Source organism: Balaenoptera ricei, chromosome 20 (genome assembly GCF_028023285.1).
Source record: "Balaenoptera ricei isolate mBalRic1 chromosome 20, mBalRic1.hap2, whole genome shotgun sequence".
Classification (NCBI taxonomy): Eukaryota; Metazoa; Chordata; class Mammalia; order Artiodactyla; family Balaenopteridae; genus Balaenoptera; species Balaenoptera ricei.
This window is the reverse complement of record NC_082658.1, coordinates 51,311,023-51,329,053: the sequence shown is the minus strand read 5'-3', so window position 1 is coordinate 51,329,053 and position 18,031 is coordinate 51,311,023. Positions and strand designations below refer to the sequence as shown.

General features: G+C 37.4%; 1 protein-coding gene across 1 annotated transcript in view; it reads left to right on the top strand.

Annotated features, from left to right (window-relative positions):
• METTL16 (methyltransferase 16, RNA N6-adenosine) overlaps positions 1-18,031 on the top strand; it is a 56,959-nt gene that overhangs the window by 1,172 nt on the left and 37,756 nt on the right. Inside the window, exons 2-3 of the mRNA XM_059907428.1 lie at positions 1,479-1,606; positions 15,508-15,707. Of these exons, the coding sequence (XP_059763411.1) occupies positions 1,479-1,606; positions 15,508-15,707 (328 nt within the window). The remainder of the gene's footprint in view (positions 1-1,478; positions 1,607-15,507; positions 15,708-18,031) is intronic.

The window sequence follows — 18,031 nt, the reverse complement described above, 5'->3', positions numbered from 1 at the left end:
GAGACTTTACAATAGCAGATATGACTGAACTGGGGAGATTAGGGAAGGAAAGACCTTCCTGAGGAAGAAATGCTTGAACTGTGGTAGTAAGGATGAGTAGGAATTCATCAGGTGAAGAGGGGGAGGAAAGAACATTATAGACAAAAGGAGTAACCTGGGTAAAGACCCTATTGCCAGAGTGGAGGGAAAGAAAGAAGAGCAATGGGTGAGACTTAAGCTGATGGTGAAAAAATAGGTAAGGCCACACCATGCTGGGTCTTATATGTATGCTGAAGTAATGAAGTGTGGGCTCATGGAGGCCAAATAAGAGGCTGTATGGGCTTCCCTGGTGGCGCAGTGGTTAAGAATGCACCTGCCAATGCAGGACCACTGTAAAAACTAACCTCTGACTATAATATTCTTGACTGTAGATTATGTTGCCTTCTGCCACTTTGATGCATTTAAAGGAGTAGTTTCCAATTTTCTTCCCTTGGTTTAAAAGAAAAAGATTCATCATATGTTGCATACATTTTAAAAAATTGTGGTAAAATACACATAACATAAAATTTACAGTTTTAACCATTTTTAAGTATACCATTCAGTGGCTTTAGGTATATTCACAGTGTTGTGCAACCATCACTACTGTCCATTTCTAGAAGTTTTTCATCATCCTAAACAGAAGCCATGTACCATTAAACAGTAATTCACCATTCCACCCTCCTCCCAACCCCTAACTTCTAGTTTACTCTCTGTCTGTATGAATTTGCCTATTGTTGGCACTTCATATAAGTGGAATAATATAGTATTTGTGCTTTAGTGTGTGGCTTATTTCCCTTAGCATAGTGTTTTTAAGGTTCATACATGTTGTAGCATGTGTCAGAATTTCATCCCTTTTTAGGGCTGAATAATATTCCATTGTATGTATATCCCACATTTTGTTTATTTATCTGCTTGTGGACACTTGGGGTTGCTTCCACCTTTTGACTATTGTGAATAATGCTGCTGTGAACATTGTAAGTATCTGTTCGAATCTCTGCTTTCAGTTCTTTTGGATCTATACCTAGGAGTGGAATTGCTGGGTCATATGGTAATGTTTAACTTTTTAAAGAACCACCAAACTTTTCCACAGCAGTCATACCATCTTTGTTCCCACCTGCAATGCCTGAGGGCTCCAGTTTCTTTACATACTCGCCAATACTTGTTATTTTCTTTCTTTCTTTTTTTTTTTTTTTTTTAAATAATTGCCATCCTAATGGGTATGAAGTGATATCTTATTGTGGTTTTGACTTGCATTTCCGTAATGACTAATGATGTTGAGCATCTTTTCATGTGCTTATTTGTTGTTGCACATTTTCAAAATATAACTTCTTTTTTCTCACTTGGTTGGCAAAGATGTATTGGCTGTAACTGTTGACTTGGCAACCACAGCTTTTCCTGTTGACTTTTTTTAACTAAATGTGCGATTCCCCTCCCCCCCCACCCTTTTTTTCTTTTTAAAGATGGCTCTGAGTAAATCAATGCATGCAAGAAATAGATACAAGGACAAACCTCCTGACTTTGCATATCTGGCTTCCAAATATCCAGATTTTCAGCAGCATGTTCAGATAAATCTGAATGGAAGAGTGAGGTAGGTAACAGATGAAGAATTCTTGATACAGTATTATTCTAGTGTCATTTGAATGGACACAGCATAGTGGAAAGCGTACTGGACTGATAGTAGACCTGAATACTAATTCTAGACATTTCCTTAAACTTCTCCTCTGACCTTGGACAAATCACTTAACTTCTCTTGGTTTTAGCGTTTTAACCTATAAAATCAGAAGATTGGACCAAATGCTTTTAAGTTTCCTTCTGGCTAAAAAAAACAAAAAACAAAAAAAAATTTCTTGATGTCCAAATTATTGCTTACCTAACAGAGATCCCAGAGTGCCTGCAGAAACCTTAGGATTGTACTCTAAAACTTGGTGACTGGTGAGGGTCTAAAGTCCTTATTTTAAGCGTGTGTTTATTTTGATGTGAGGTAGGAAAATAATAACCAGGATATAAAAAATGATTTCACTTCATTATTACTTAGAATGTCACTAAATTTGAGTTTAAAAGTTAATTATTAAAAATTAAGAAAATAATAGTATGACGCTTCAGGAAATGGCAAGGATTATGATAGTGGTATGGTAATAACGGATGTTTGTGTTATACCCTTGAGAAGGGGATCTTTGACTGCCATCCTAAACTCTATGTGAGTTACAGAGGGGATGGGAAATTTCAAGCCTGCCTGGGGAAAATGTGGGTGATTCACCTGTGGGGAGGAGGAAGAGCAGGATTTGTGGAGCAGTGGGAAGGTCGGGAATAATAGGGTCAGAGGGCTTGAGGCATTTTGTTGACCTCATCCTTCCTCCTGGCAGACTTCTTGTAGAACTGGAGGCCCTAGGCCAGGACTTAACCTGGGGGCCAAGGTACCCTAGAAATCCTAAAACTTAAAAAATATATATATAATGCATATTTATTTACATTCATTTTTCTGGGAGATAATCCTTGGTTTTCACCAGATTCTCAGAGAGATTTGTGACCCCCACCAATACACAAAGGTTAAGTCAAATGCCCTAGAACTGTGATTTCCAAGCTTTATTGTCTATTCCACTCAGTAAAAAGTTGAGCACAGCTCCATGTATGAATGCTTGTATTACTTACCATGTTACTATATTAAACACATTAGAAAACATACTTCAAACTGGAAATTAAAAATATATTTAAATAAGAGTTCTAATATTTTCTTTGCATACTCTAAAGATTCATCTTTGGCACCTTACTTTGGAGATCACCCCAGAGATACTGAATTGGTGTTTCACTTTGTTTAGATCATCTCTACCATTTTTCTTAAACCTTTGTTTCATAGTTATGTATGTGGATGTTATTTATCCTGGTAGCTTTAGAGCAGATACAGTTTTGTTATTCTTTGTTTCCTCTCTACACTTATTTTTGTACTTAATTATTTAACAAATATCTGTTGATTAACCATTTTGCTCTAAGTTCCGGGAGAGCCATAATAAACAAGAAAGACTTAGTCACTGCCATATTTGGAGTAAACACACTAGTGGAGGAAGTGGACAAATAAACAAGCAGTTAGCCTTTCAGTGTGGCAGAAACTGTGGAGTATACAGTGGAATCGCACAGAAGGAAGACCTGACCCCAGCTTTGGGATTTAGAGAATGATTTGAAACAAATACGGTGTCTTAGCTGTGTTCTGAAGAATGAGTCTGAGTTAGCCAGGTAGAAAGAAGAATGTTACAGGCAGAGGGAGTAGCGTGTGCAAAGAGCACGGAGTAGTGGGGGACTGGAAAAGTTGAGCGTGCCTCTGGTGTGGTGGACAAATGACAGAAGGTGAGGCTGGGAGGATGATGCTTGCAGTACTTGATAAGGGCCAGTGAGGAGTTTGGAATTTATCTTAGGGACATGTGCAGAGAGTTCTTGTGTCTTCAGAATTACTCATCCCCAGCCTTATGCACTAAAGTTTTAAAGCAGGGAAATAACATTCAGAATTGTGTTTAGACAGGTGACAGGTGTATTCTAGGAGCATGGTAGAAGATGGATTGCAGGGAGAATTAAGACTGAAAGTATAGGCAAGTAAGTAGGAAATGGTTTTAGTAATCTACATTAGACATATTGGTGGCCTAACTAGGTAGAGGGAGGAGGGATAGAGATCACTGGATGAATTTGAGAGAAATTCATGAATATAATTAGCAGGACACAGTAGAAATTAAGTATGAACCAAGTATGGTGCTTGGTATTCCAACTTAGCAAGAGATTAGGTGGTAGTGCCATTTACTGCAGCAAGGAACAAGGGGGAATGAGCTGGTTGGGGGGGAGATGATATATTTTCAGTTTGGGGCATACTGAATCTGAGAAGTCTATGTGCAATTGAAAATGGAAGTCAGAAGAGAAGGACACAGCGGTGGTGTGGGAGTGGTATTAGTGAAGGCCTTGAGTCTTTGAACTGAATACTGAAGGATGAATAGAAGGGGGAAAAGAGTTCCAAGTATAGAGAACAGAATTTTTTGAAAGGCCTGGTAAGTTTGCAGAACTGCATGTAGATGGGGATGAAGTGGATATAGAATAACAGCTTAGGGAATAGTAGGAGATGAGACTGAAAGGAAAACAAAGAACAGGTCACAAAGAGCCTTTCATAGCTCTTAGCTCATGCAAAGTAGAATGGACTTGATTGCTCAGACTTTGAGGAACCAGAGTAAGATTTTTAGGATGGTTAGGATTTTTAAGATGGCTTAAGATTTATAGTTTTTAAGAAAAATCACTCAGAGCAGACCAAACAGATCTGTTATCACAACATATCTGAATGGCTTAAGGGTGTCTGACAAGTAATAGACATTCAATAAATATTTGTCGAATGCATGAGAATAATTCTTGTATAAAATCTAACTGTATGCCATTTACAGATGGCATACCTAAAACAAAATTGCAGATAAATAAAAAATAAAGGGATGGGCAAAAATATACTAAACAAATGAGAGTTCCCTCCAAATTAAAAAAAAGTAAGATAGAAGGCAAAAAAGCCTCAAATTAGAAAAAGAAGACTAGTTTGTATTGACAAAAGAAATAACGTTAAATGAAGACTTAAAAAAAGACTTTTAGCATGTTGAAAAATGTAACATAAGAAATATCTTTTAAAAAGTGATATAATTCAGAGACATTTTTTCTTTGTCCTTCCAACCAAGTAGAGAAAAATAAACAGAACAATGGCCTTAGGGACTTTCAGAGGATCAGTGAATGCTTCAAAGACAATTAGGTAAATATACTCTTTGTGTATGTTCTTTTTCTTGGGGAGATAGGGTTTAAAGCTTTAACCTATAATTTGAACTTCAGTTTTAAAAGAGTAGTTGACCCAAAAAAGGTTAAGTACTGCTGATAAAGAGCCTAAATAATATAATCAGTGAGTTTGATTTAGTGATATATTTTGAACTTTTAATCTATAAATATGAATGCACATTCTTTTTTTTTAAATTGATACTGCATTCCTTTATTTTATTATTTTCTTTATTTTTTGGCTGCTACGCAGCATGCGGGATCTTAGTTTCGCAACCAGGGATCAAATCTGAGCCCCCTGCATTTGAAGCGCAGAGTCTTAACCACTGGACCTCCAGGGAAGTCCCACACATTCTTTTTAAATAGCTTGCACAGGCTTATAACACTAAGAAGTGACAGAGTTGGAACTCTCTCTGGCTCAGTCTATTGCTTCCCTTATTTATTTAGAGTTAATAAGATTAGAAGGAAAAAGAATTACAGTTTTACAGATAGCTTGATTATTGTCTACCTGAAAAAACATTTGAGAATCACCTAAAAATATTCAAATGATTGCTGAATAAAACATACATATAAATATTTTTAAATGTATATAAATAAATAGAAAATTGATAGGTTTCCAGATACTAGTTGGAAAATATAGTTGCAATAAAAGATCCCATCCACAATAACAAAGAGGAATAGGCAGAAACTTGGCAAAGAAATATGTTAAGATCTATGTGGATAAAGCAACAGAATTACCCTCAGGGGTCTAGGGGAGACAGTGAATCTAGGGACACCGTGTGTTTCTGGATGGGGAGGCTCAGTATAGTTAATATGTCGATTCTTCCCCAAATCAAAATCCTTCTAAGGTTTTTGGGAGAGAAAGCGACATAATGTTTCTTCTGTTCAAAGAAAAGATACTCAAAACAAATGTTATAAGTGGGTGATGGCAAGGTGAAGGGGTGTAAACTTTCCCAGATGAGTATTTAAATATATTGTGAAGTTTGAGTAATTAAAACATTAGCCCAGTAGTGCCACAAGAATGGGCCATCAGTTGTCTGGCACAAAGTGGCATTCAAGTCTCAAGAGCATGTGCACATTAAATAGGGTGATTCCAGCCTGCATTCTACTCAGTAGTATACCTCCCAGAGGGAGTGTAGAGTGGACAGGGTGAATCTTCCTTTCTTGATCAGTCTTGACTCCTGTGTGTTTCTCATAATGTGAATATCTTACAGTGCTATGAATGATTAAAGAGCTTTTGCAATGTTCTCTTGGATTTTCACTTTATATGCTTACTTTGGAAGCTGACTCCTAAGTAAGATACCACCCCACCGTGTAGAGACTGTAACATAGAATAAGGACATTTCAGGTTGTTAAGGGTGGAGGCAGACAGCAATGGATTTTTAATAGATGCGTTGGAACAGCTGTGGGGAAAGTGCATTAGATTCCCTTTCCTATATATTATGCAAAATAAATTCCTGATGGTTTGATGATTTCAGTATATTTATTCTATTGAAGTACTAGAAAAAAATATATAGGTGGACTGTTTAACTTTCGGTGTAGGGATGGTCTTTCTGAGTAAACTCCAAGGGTAGAATTCATAAAGGAAATTTTATGGATTCAACTACATAAGAAGTAAAAACTTTTACATATCAGGAAATAGTAAAAGGTGACAACACAGTATAAATATTTAGCTCCCTTAATATAAAGAACTCTTAGAAGACAAGAAAAAGGAAGAAAACCTTAATATATAGGTTAAAGATAAAAACAGGCAATTTACAAAAGAAGAAAGACAAATGGACCAAATTAGCAAAGAAAAAATATACAGTATCCATCAATGGCAAAAATGTAGTCAAATAGGCATAGTGATAAAATGCTGGTAGAGTTGCAGCTTTGAAAGTTCTAAAAGCATACTTAAATGAAATAATGTATGTTTGAGGATGTTTATCCCAAGGCTGTTTATAACAAGGAAAATTGGAAATAATTTAAATTTCCAAAATTGTGGGTTCTTACAGTGCAGTTCCATACGGTGGAATACCACGTAGCCTATGGAATGGGTGTTGCAGATTATAAAACATCATCATTTTGTTTCATACTGAAGCCAAAGTATCTGTGCTGATATGCTGTGCATAGAAAAGGACTAAAAGTTATGAACTTGATGTTCAAAGTGGTGGTTTTGTGATAGGCAAAAGTAATTTTAAAGTTTCTTGCAAGGAAAAGCAAATTTGTCTGTGAAGGGATGGCAAGAGGATGAGGCAAGCTTGAGGAGAGCTCCTCTTCTTTAATAATGGAGCAGTATGAGCTTACCTATGGTTGGTAGTACAGCATATTTAGAAGGGATCTATGATAGAGGAAGAAGAGAAGATATGTACTTTTTTTTAAATGTAAACAGCCTACCTGCTCCTGGACATCATCCTCCTTGCTGCTTACTTAAGTCAGAGTTGTTGATGATTATATGCATCAGTAGAATGTTCTTTATTTTTATAGTGGCTTTTTATTTAACTCAAGAAGATATATGAAAAAGAATGGCCAAAATGTAAACCCAGGTAATGATGGAAAAGGAATACCAGGAAGAACATTAGACCTGAGATGGATTGAAGTGTCATTTATTTGCTCAGCCCTTAAGTGCTCTCTTAGGGGACGCAGGGTGTGATATGGAAAGAGGGGCACTTCTGAGTGAGTCATCCAAAGGACCAGTCTTGAGAGTGCCACTTACCAGCTGTGAGGTTTTAGATAATTTTCTTAGCTTTACTGAGACTGAATTTCCTCATCTAAAAAGGAGGGATAAAAGGACATACTTTGGATGGTTGTCATAAAGGTTAGCAATGATGTGTGCAAAGTGACTGACACATTGTAGACACTTAGTAAAGGATAGATATTGTTGTTAAGCCTGGTACACTTGATAAGGTACTGAGGATTGCTGGTGTCATCTCTCTCTCTCCCTCTCTTTTCTCTCTCTTCCCTGCGTCTGTCACTGCTTTGTTGTAATCATATCTGACCGTTTCAATTAAATTTTAGTTTGTGCTTTTTCACAGAAACCAGGAACCTATGTTCCCCATAGGAACATCCTGCAATTTACTTGAGCCCTGTCAGTTGAGTTTGAATAGGGTATGACACTTAACTGATTTGTTTTTAAATCAAAGACCTGGCATTGAAGGGCTGTGTCATAGTTTGTGACTGTACCATTTTTAGCACCTCAGTGAAGATCTAATGAATAGAAACCAATGTTGGAGTAAGGTGGGGAGGCTTCAACCTTTATTGTTACATAAGGTTCAGCCTCTACAGTGTTAGAATGATTGTTTCTTTAACCATGGTTACAGAATGTATCTTTCCAAACCCCATCTAAGAATGGTAATACTGTATTCATCAGTAGCAGAGCAAGAGTCATCATGGGGAAATCAGACCTGAGCCTGTTGACAATAGTCTGTTTTGTTTTACGAAGCTGGATGTGTTAAACAAACAACAAAGACTGATGGTATAAATTGCTAATTTCCACGTGAGAGCTAATTTTAGTCCCTGTGCCTCTCTGTGCTCTCAGAAATGAAAATGAAAAAAGATCTTGCCTGTGTTCAGGAATTTTGAATGTCCCAGGGTGCTAAAGTGACCTAGATATTTAACTAGTGAAGTCAGATGACTTCACTTTTGTCCTACAAAAAGATTTCCAACCCTCAGATTAGTGTCTGTATTTTCTTAGAAGTAAGAAAACAAACACTCATTTTGCTAATAACAAAGTCTAAGAATCAGCTCTTCATTGATTTTTGTGTATTTTCTTCAATTAGACTAGCTTCTGCTTGATGTCTTATACTTTTTGGTGATTAGGATGTAGTTCCTTATTAATAAGTTGTATGCTCTATTCCATCAAAGTAAGCACATTTTTTAAAACAGTGAGAATTGTTTATATAAACAACTCTGTTTGAAGGCACTAAGAAAATATATTAATTATATTGCTGTTTCTCTGCTCCAGATGTTTTGTGAAGCCATGTAATCAGTGCTCAAGCTGCACGACTATCTTTTGGGGATTGCTGTCATTGTGGGAAATATGCTGGTTTGGTCTCCAACAGAATTGGCCCCCTTTCATGGAAAACAAGTACTCTGGAACCAAGGATCTGTTTTCCTTTTTTGAAAAAGGAGGGTTTTTTTTTTTTATTATTATACAAACATTTATAGAGCCCTTAATGGGAAAATTATAGAAATATATCCTTCCTACCTACATTCATAATGGGAATGTTGCATACGTAAAAGAAAAAAGGTCACAGTTCTTCCACTCCAGAGATCAAATTACTTGTGTTCCTTTCTAAGCCCTGTCCTTATGCATATATAGTAATTTTTGTGGTTGTAATTTTGCTATAGGTACAATCAAAGGACTTTTTTACCCACACTTGACATAAGCATTTTCCATATAGTTATAAAACACTTATTGTTGTTATGAAGGTGATATTATATAACATGTGTTCAGATAATACAAAAATATGAGAATTTCCACATCCAGAGGTGGTTCTGACCCTTCCAGATTGTTTTCTATGCATGTTCACATATAGGGTCTTTTTGTCTTGTTTTTATTTTTACAAGAATGTGATCATAATGCATGTATATGCTTTTACCCAAACTTGTGGGAGTTTTTTTTTGTTGTTGCTGTTAATTTATCAAGGAACCCTCTTCATACAAGACTGTCTGAATCAGCCCAGTCTTACTCCTTTTCATGACTGCAGAATATTCTCTTGTATGGATGTGGTATAGCTTATTCAGTGAACTCCCTAATGACTACCTTTAGATTGTTCCTAAATTTTCTGTAATACAAAACTTAAATATATTTAACTGTTTCCCATACTCTTGGACTTCTTTTTTTTTTTTTTTTAAGTTTCACTGAATTTAGGGTAAGTCACTGGGCTTAGCTAGAAAAACTGGAGTACTCTTTTTTTTTTTTTTTTAATGTGTATTTTATAATTCTTTATTTTATTTATTTATTTTTGGCTGTGTTGGGTCTTCGTTTCTGTGCAAGGGCTTTCTCCAGTTGCGGCAAGCGGGGGCCACTCTTCATTGTGGTGTGCGGGCCTCTCACTATCGCGGCCTGTCTTGTTGCGGAGCACAGGCTCCAGACGTGCAAGCTCAGTAGTTGTGGCTCACGGGCCCAGTTGCTCCGCGGCATGTGGGATCTTCCCAGACCAGGGCTCGAACCCGTGTCCCCTGCATTGGCAGGCAGACTCTCAACCACTGCGCCACCAGGGAAGCCCTGGAGTACTCTTAACTGTAATTGGAAAGAGCAAAGAAGTATTTGGATGACTAAGTTTTTCTTCCCTGTCATTTGCTCTTTAGCTAGCATAGCAATCCACATTTAAGAGACCAACTTGATTGATCAAGGTAGTTTCTTACTATTTTGCATGTAGGATTTTGGGTTCTTTGGCTAATATAGGGCTAACAGTAATGGTCATTTACAACTGTTCCAGGATCTTTGTTTTTATATGATACTGCTATCTCATTGCTTATTTGACCATAGGTGTGATAAAGTTAAAAAAAAAAAAAATTCTTAAACTCAGTTGTGGGTAGGTATGAGTTGGTGGAAAACACAAAAGACCATAGGTTTGGCTTTTGGTTCTGTTTGACAACCTATTATTATTATTATTACAGTTATTATGATACTCGAATTCAATTAAATTCTCCATCTGTACTTTGGATCCCATACCCTTCCCCATCTCAACAACCTTACATCATCCAGTATTCCTTTATTTAAATATTTAATGTCTGTCAACTAGTTTCTTCTTTTTGACTTATTAAAAAATTGAGATATAACTCATATATCATAAAATCACCATTTTAAAGTGTACAATTCAGTTGTTCTTAGTATGTTCACAAGGTTGTGCAAGTATCACCACTATCTAATTCCAGAACATTTTCATCACCCCAAAAGAAACCCTATACCCATTAAGCAGTCACTCCCCACTACTGTGTCTCATCAACCCCTGGAAACCACTGATCTGCTTTCTGTCTCTACAGCTTTGCATGTTTTGGATATTTCATGTAAATTGAATTATAATATGTGGCCTTTGTGACTTTCCATTGACTTTTAAAAAAAAATTTATTTATTATTTATTTATTATTAATTTTTTTTTTTTGGCTGTGTTGGGTCTTCGTTTCTGTGCGAAGGCTTTCTCTAGTTGCGGCAAGCAGGGGCCACTCTTCATCGCAATGCGTGGGCCTCTCACCATCGCGGCCCCTCTTGTTGCGGAGCAGAGGCTCCAGACGCGCAGGCTCAGTAATTGTGGCTCACGGGCCCAGCTGCTCCGTGGCATGTGGGACCTTCCCAGACCAGGGCTCGAACCCGTGTCCCCCGCATTGGCAGGCGGATTCTTAACCACTGCGCCACCAGGGAAGCCCTCCATTGACTTTTAAACATGTTTAAATCTTCCATTAAAAAATTAGTAAAGAAACCTCTCCGTCAACCCTACCACTTCTGCCCCATCTCTCCCTTGCATAACTCAGCTTCTTGAAGAATTATCTGTTTTTACTGTCTCCATTTTTTCATACCATACTTAATCTTTAGCACATTCCAGGGTGGATTCTGAATTTTACCACTATGAAAGCAGCTCCTGAAAAGGTCTCCATGGTCTCACATCACTAAATCCAGTTTCAGTTTCCAGTTGACTCCTGAGAAGCACTGGGGTAACTGACACTCTTACCCTTCATGGACACCCTCTTCCCTTGGCCTCCTTGGCACCACATCACACTCTCCTGGTTTTCCTTCTTCCACCCTGTCTCCTGGTGTAGCTTCCTCTGTAACGATTGTATGTACAACCATTAAAGGATTCTTTGAGGCTTAGTGTTAAGTTGTCTTTTCTTCTCACTTTGTGTTTTCTCCTTAGGCACTCTCATCTGTGCCAGGCCCTCATTTGTTTGTTTGCAAATCACTTAGACATTTTTTCCAGATTTCCAAATCTGTTTTTCCAGATTTTCTGGGCTCTATACCTAGAGATCATACTTACTCAATATCTCTACTTGGATGTCTCAAATACAGCTCAAATTTATGATATTTCTCCTCAAAAATGGTTCTCTGCCTGAGTTCCCAGTTTCAGTGAGTGGCACTGTCTATCCTGTTGAACAAGCCAGAACCCTAGGAGATGTCTGTAAACATATCCTTCCTCACCTCACATATCAGTCCATCAACAGATCTTGTCAATTTTCCTTCCTAAATGTCTCTAAATTCCTTTCACTTTTCCCTGTCTTTGCCACTGCCACCTTTGTCCAGCCTCTTAACTCAGATGACAGCAGTAGCTTTCTCACTGGTGTCTCTGCTTCCACTTGGTCCATCCTTATTCCATACCAAACATAAATCCTTAACATAGATTATAATTATCCTGGTGTGATACTTTCACTTTCAGAAGTGTCCCGAATTAATTGATAAAATTGTATGGTTACCCTAATTATAAGGTCCTATATAATCTGGCCTCTATCTTCCTCTCCAGCCTCATTTTAAACCATGCATGCTTACTTTGCTGTCTGCATTTTAGACACAGTGGCTGTGTCTCAGTATGCCCCATGAAGTCTCCTGCCTCAGGGTCTTTGTACTTGCTCTTCTCTTTACCTAGGACCCTAGAATACCGTGTTCCCTTCCCCCTGTTCTTTGTTAATTTTTATTTTACTTTCAGTCCTCAGGGAAGCCTTCTCTGACCTTCCTAAGGCAGTTCCACTTATTATGTAGGTTTCCTAGCACCTCGTATCTTTTATAGCATTCATCACAGTGACAATTTTACATATATTCGAATGATTCTTAAATTAATACCTATCTTCTACCAGACTGTCAGCTTCATGAAGGGAGAGATTATGTCTGTATTTGCTTTTACTACAGTATCTCCAGCATTTTGCACAATGCCTGGCATGGAGCTAACATGTAATACCTGTTGAATGAGTAAAGGAATGAACGCCAGCAATCACAACCTGTTAAAAATTCTAGTCCATCTAACTCAGTTTTAAAGAAGTATAAAAGTGTTTCACTCTCTTTGAGCAAAGTAGTGCTCAAAGAGAGTGAAACACTTTTATACTTCTTTAAAAGTGTGGAGTAGCCAAGTACCCCAACTTTCTTTATAATTCTGTTTACAATAGAGGTTGCCACCTGTCGGCCTGTGAATTGTATAAGGCTTGCAGTTATTTATTGTCCACATATACTTTAAGAATCATAGAAATTTCATATAAAAATATGGGTTGCTGGTTTCATTTGAAAATTTTAGAGATCTAGCAGAACTGGGCCAGCAAACCCACTTGACATTAATTACCTAGAACTGAGTAGTGACCATCCCCTTTGAAATGGTCATTTGTGTCATCTGGCATAGTGCTACCAGAAGTGTGGCCATTGGTCTGCCCGCTCGGCCACAAACCGTTTGTTACTGTCCACAGAGGCGAGGACCTTGTGCTGCACGTTTAGTTCAGCAGACACGTCTTTGGTTATGACTCTCAGTGTGTTGATTTACGTTCTGGCACAAGTTCTGTATCTTGTCAGGGACTGGCATTTTGAGTAGTACGTTGTAAATATTTGAGTTTGCAATTCCTGAATTTCACAATTTTATTCAAAATATCAGTGCAAAATAGCATTCAGAAATTTTAGGTTAACAATTCTGTAAATAGGTACTGCTCTTAGATGATACTGCTCATCGTTTATTTTAGAAGGTTTCTAGGTTATTAAGTTTCTTTGATAGAAAAATTCTGAAATCTCACATTTCAGGTTTTAAGGCTTTGAACATAGACATCAGAATTGATTATATTCCTTTTGTGTGTCTAGCAATGAAGCTTAGTAATAGATTGGGCTACCACTATAGAATAAAGAATGTGAACTTGTTTGAATGCTTTAGCGTGGTACTCAGATGTGAACTTCTTTCCATGTGTAAAAATTGACTGTCATTGCTCTGTCATTGAAGGAAGTGGAGTTGGCCCATCTTTTCTGAACACTTGACTGATTTCAAAGGAGTAAAATACAATATTCTTGTTAGAGTTAAAAATAAAGTTTTTATAGATTTAATATCTTTTTATTGCTACATAATTTATCTTGTTGAACCTGAATTTGTACTGCTTTTTATTAAGGAATACAAAGGCAGTGCTAGCCTTTTTTTTTCTTTTAATGTGAAAATTGATTGAGGCAATTGCTGTGCTATTGAGTGAAGCAGAACTGTGTTCATTGTTGCTTGCCTATGGATTAACTCTCTTTTATCAGCCCCCACAAATGACAAAATTAATATATATCTACCTCTGATGACTAGGAATAGACTTAATATCCCTTTAAACAGGCTTAATGTATTTTAATGAGACTTTTTATTGCTAGCATGTATTTATGCAATAAACTTCCATTTCCACTGTTTCATAGAAACTTGTCTTTAAAGATCACAAATCCCCACCTAAATGTAACGTCAGTCACTTTTGAAGTTATTATCCTCCTGACTTTGTTCCAGCATTTTGTATTTTTGACAGTTGCTGCGCAGTTGCTTCTTCATCTCATTTAATGCTTTTCCTGCCTCTCAAAATAGTTATATTGACACGAGGTTCTTAAAAAGTTAAACGTAAGTATATCATATGATATATTCGTACATATCTACTCAAGAGAAATGATAACACATCCTCATGAAGACTTATATGTGAATATTTACAGCAGCATTGTTCATGATAGCCAAAAAGTAGAAACAATCCAAATAGCCATCAAGTGGTGAATGGATAAACAAACCACAAATGTGATTATTAATCCAGTGCATAAACCACGATGTGGTTATCCATACAATGGAGTATAATTTTTTGGCTGTAAAAAGAAATGAAGTACTGACATATGCTACACCATGGATGAACCTCACAAATATTATGCTAAGTGAAAGAATCCAGATGCAGAGATCACATACTATATGATTCATTTGTATGAAATGTTCGCAAAAGGCAAATCTGTGGAGACAGAAAGTACATTAGTGGTTGCCTAGAGCTGAGGGTGGAAATGAGGAATGACTTGCAGATGGGCACGAGTTTTCTTTTTGGGGGTGATGGAAGTGTTCTAAAATTGGATTGTGGTGATGGTTGCACAACTCTGGGAATATACGAAAAACTGTTGTGTACTTACAGGTGAATTTATAGTATGTAAATTATTCCTCAGGAAACCTGCTAAATATAGTCACATTTAAAAATTTGGTGCTTGTAGTATTTGTTATATTTAAGTATGTTAACCTGTTTTCATTATTAAACATTTTATACTGCTTCCTTTCCACTTTTAAGTATGATTTTCAAAGAATGCTACCATCAAATCATGTTATTTGATAATAGTAAAAATAGCCAGCATTTGTAAAACGGTTACTGTGTCGTAGGCATTATGCTAGTACTTTTCACAGATTATCTCACAGCAACTCTACATATGGGTATTATTATCCCCATTTTACAGCTGAGGAAACGGTCTCATAGAGGCTAAATAACTTGTCCAAAGTCACGTAACTAAGTAAGGAGACAATTAGGCAGGAATTGGAACAGAGGTACTCTTGTCCTCTGTGCTTCATGTATGAAGATGCAGTATTTTTGGTGGAAATTTATGCTGTCTTTCACATACTGTGACTGTTAAACACCCATATGTGTATGCCACTGCACTGAATGTGCTACGTAACTATTTATATGTGTGATCTCCTAGGAAACAGGTGGGTGTTCGGTCCTGCCTCGTTGCATTAAAGCTTGTAGGACACAGCGAGTCTTACTAATCAGTTTTACTTCTTTTTCTCCACCCCTCAGTCTTAATTTTAAAGACCCTGAAGCAGTCAGAGCTCTGACTTGTACTCTCCTAAGGGAGGATTTTGGACTTTCTATTGATATTCCACTGGAGAGACTAATTCCCACAGTTCCCTTGAGACTCAACTATATTCATTGGGTAGAAGATCTGATTGGTCATCAGGACTCTGACAAAAGTACTCTCCGAAGAGGAATTGACATAGGTACATGGTTTTCAATTATTTTTTGGCTAAATATAAGTTTTATAAATTTTGCGAGGTCTTTGCAAATTCTTTGAAAACTTCTGGGTATTTGTTGTGTGAAAGAAGCTGGCTACAGATATCACTGTTCTTATTTGGGATACCTAGGCTTTTCTGCTGTCACTTTCTCTTGAGAAGGGATTGTCAGCACCAAACAGGGAGCAAGGGAGTAAGAGAAGTGCAGAATGAAAGTGAGGCCCTTTTTTTCTTAGCTTTTCAGATTACCACGTTGATGTCTCTGTCTGTTGGGCATTATTTTTACTCTGAATTATTTGGTGTTAGTACAGTAGTCCATATATTGGGATTTTGTGGTGATGGTCACTTAATAAAAGATCATGTGGGACTGAATACTTTTAGGAATCTCTTAGGTGATTATTTGTAGAGAGTATTTAATCCAAAATTAAAGGGAAGGAAAAAGACATCGAGTTAAAGGAAGATGTTCTCTTAATTGTAATCTTCTGAAATGGAGAGGACTGTCCTGTGTGATTCATTTGGGACTGTAAGTAGAGAAACAGAAGGAAATGAAGCCATGGTATGTTTTGCGATTATAAATGTATTATATGTTTTGTCATAGCCAATATTTTCATTTGATAGGGTTTGAAATTTGTTAATCTTTTGGCCTTTACTAATCCTTTATAGAAAGAGTGAAGAATTGAGTTAAAAACTGTGGACCCTATTTCTAAACATAGTTAATAGGAAACACAGTTTCTAGATAGTAGTAAATGTTCAGCATTTGTGTGTTTTCAGTGCTCATTGTACATGAGCTTTTCAGCAGCATTTATTGACCCCCTCCTTTCTCCTTTATGCACTCTCCTCCATTTTCTTCCACGACACCAGACTCCTCTGGTTTTCCTTTTTCGTTTCTAGTCACTCTTCTCCCCTTTTCAGGCTTACTTTCTTGTATTAAATGTTGAGAATCCCTAAAGCTCAGTCTTTAACCCTTTTCTTATTCAGCACTCTACCTCTAGGCAATTTCATCCATATCTATGACTTTATTTTCTGCTTCCATGCAGATAACCTACAAATTGTTTATTCCTCCAACTCAGATTACTTTTCTTGAACTCTAGTCCCAAATATATAAGAAACTTGGATATCTCAAAAACACCTCAGACTTTGTGATGTCCAAGACCAAACTCATATTCTTTCTTCCTAATCTTGTCATCCTTGATATTTACTTCTCTCCATTCTCACTGACAATGTCTATCACCATTTCCTGTTTTTCTCTCTTAAATATTTCTTAAATCATTTATTTTTCTCCTTCTCAGCTGCCACCATCCCAGTCCAAGTCACCATCATTTCTCCCTGTCTACAGAATAGCTTCTCAACTATTCTGTTCTTGTCCACTCTGTTGCCCCTCCATTCCATTCTCCAGAAAGTATGTATAAACCCATATCTGAGCACATCTTTACCACTTTAATAGCTTCCTATTGCTTCTGTGATAAACACCCAAAACCTTTATTAGGCCTATTAGAATTTTCATTGTCTGATTCCTGCCCTCTAGGTCTCTTTCTAGGTCTCTCTAAGCCTCATCTTTTTTTTTTTTAATAAATTTATTTATTTTAATTATTTATTTTTGGCTGCATTGGGTCTTCATTGCTGCGCGTGGGCTTTCTCTAGTTGCGGCGAGCAGGGGCTACTCTTTGTTGAGGTGCGCGGGCTTCTCATTGTGGTGGCTTCTCTTGTTGCAGAACATGGGCTCTAGGTGCGTGGGCTTCAGTAGTTGTGGCACGCAGGCTCAGTAGTTGTAGCGCACGGGCTCTAGAGCTCAGGCTCAGTAGTTGTGGCGCACGGGCTTAGTTGCTCCGCGGCATGTGGATCTTCCTGGACCAGGGCTCGAACCCATGTCCCCTGCATTGGCAGGCGGATTCTTAACCACTGCGCCACCAGGGAAGTCCCTCTAAGCCTCATCTTATATTCTTCTCTTTTTTGTTTTTGGCACTTGTTCTAATAAGATGTCATGATTCCAGGCCTTTGTACATGTTGTTCCTTCTGCCTGGAACTTCCCACCTTCACCTCATTAATTCTTATTTGTACTGTAGTTGTCAACTCAAGCCTTATTTTCTCAAGAAAACCTTCTCTGACCTTCCAGCATAAGATAGGTTCCTTGAATATGAGCTTTAGAAAACCATGTTTTTTCCTTCATGGCATTTTTTTTAGTTTTAAACTACACATTCACTTGTCTGATTGATTAATGTCTTTCTCTGCCACTAGATTACAAAGTACAGAGCCTATTACTTTTTTGCTTACTATAATATCCAAAAGCCTAGCAAAGTTTCTGGCACACAGTA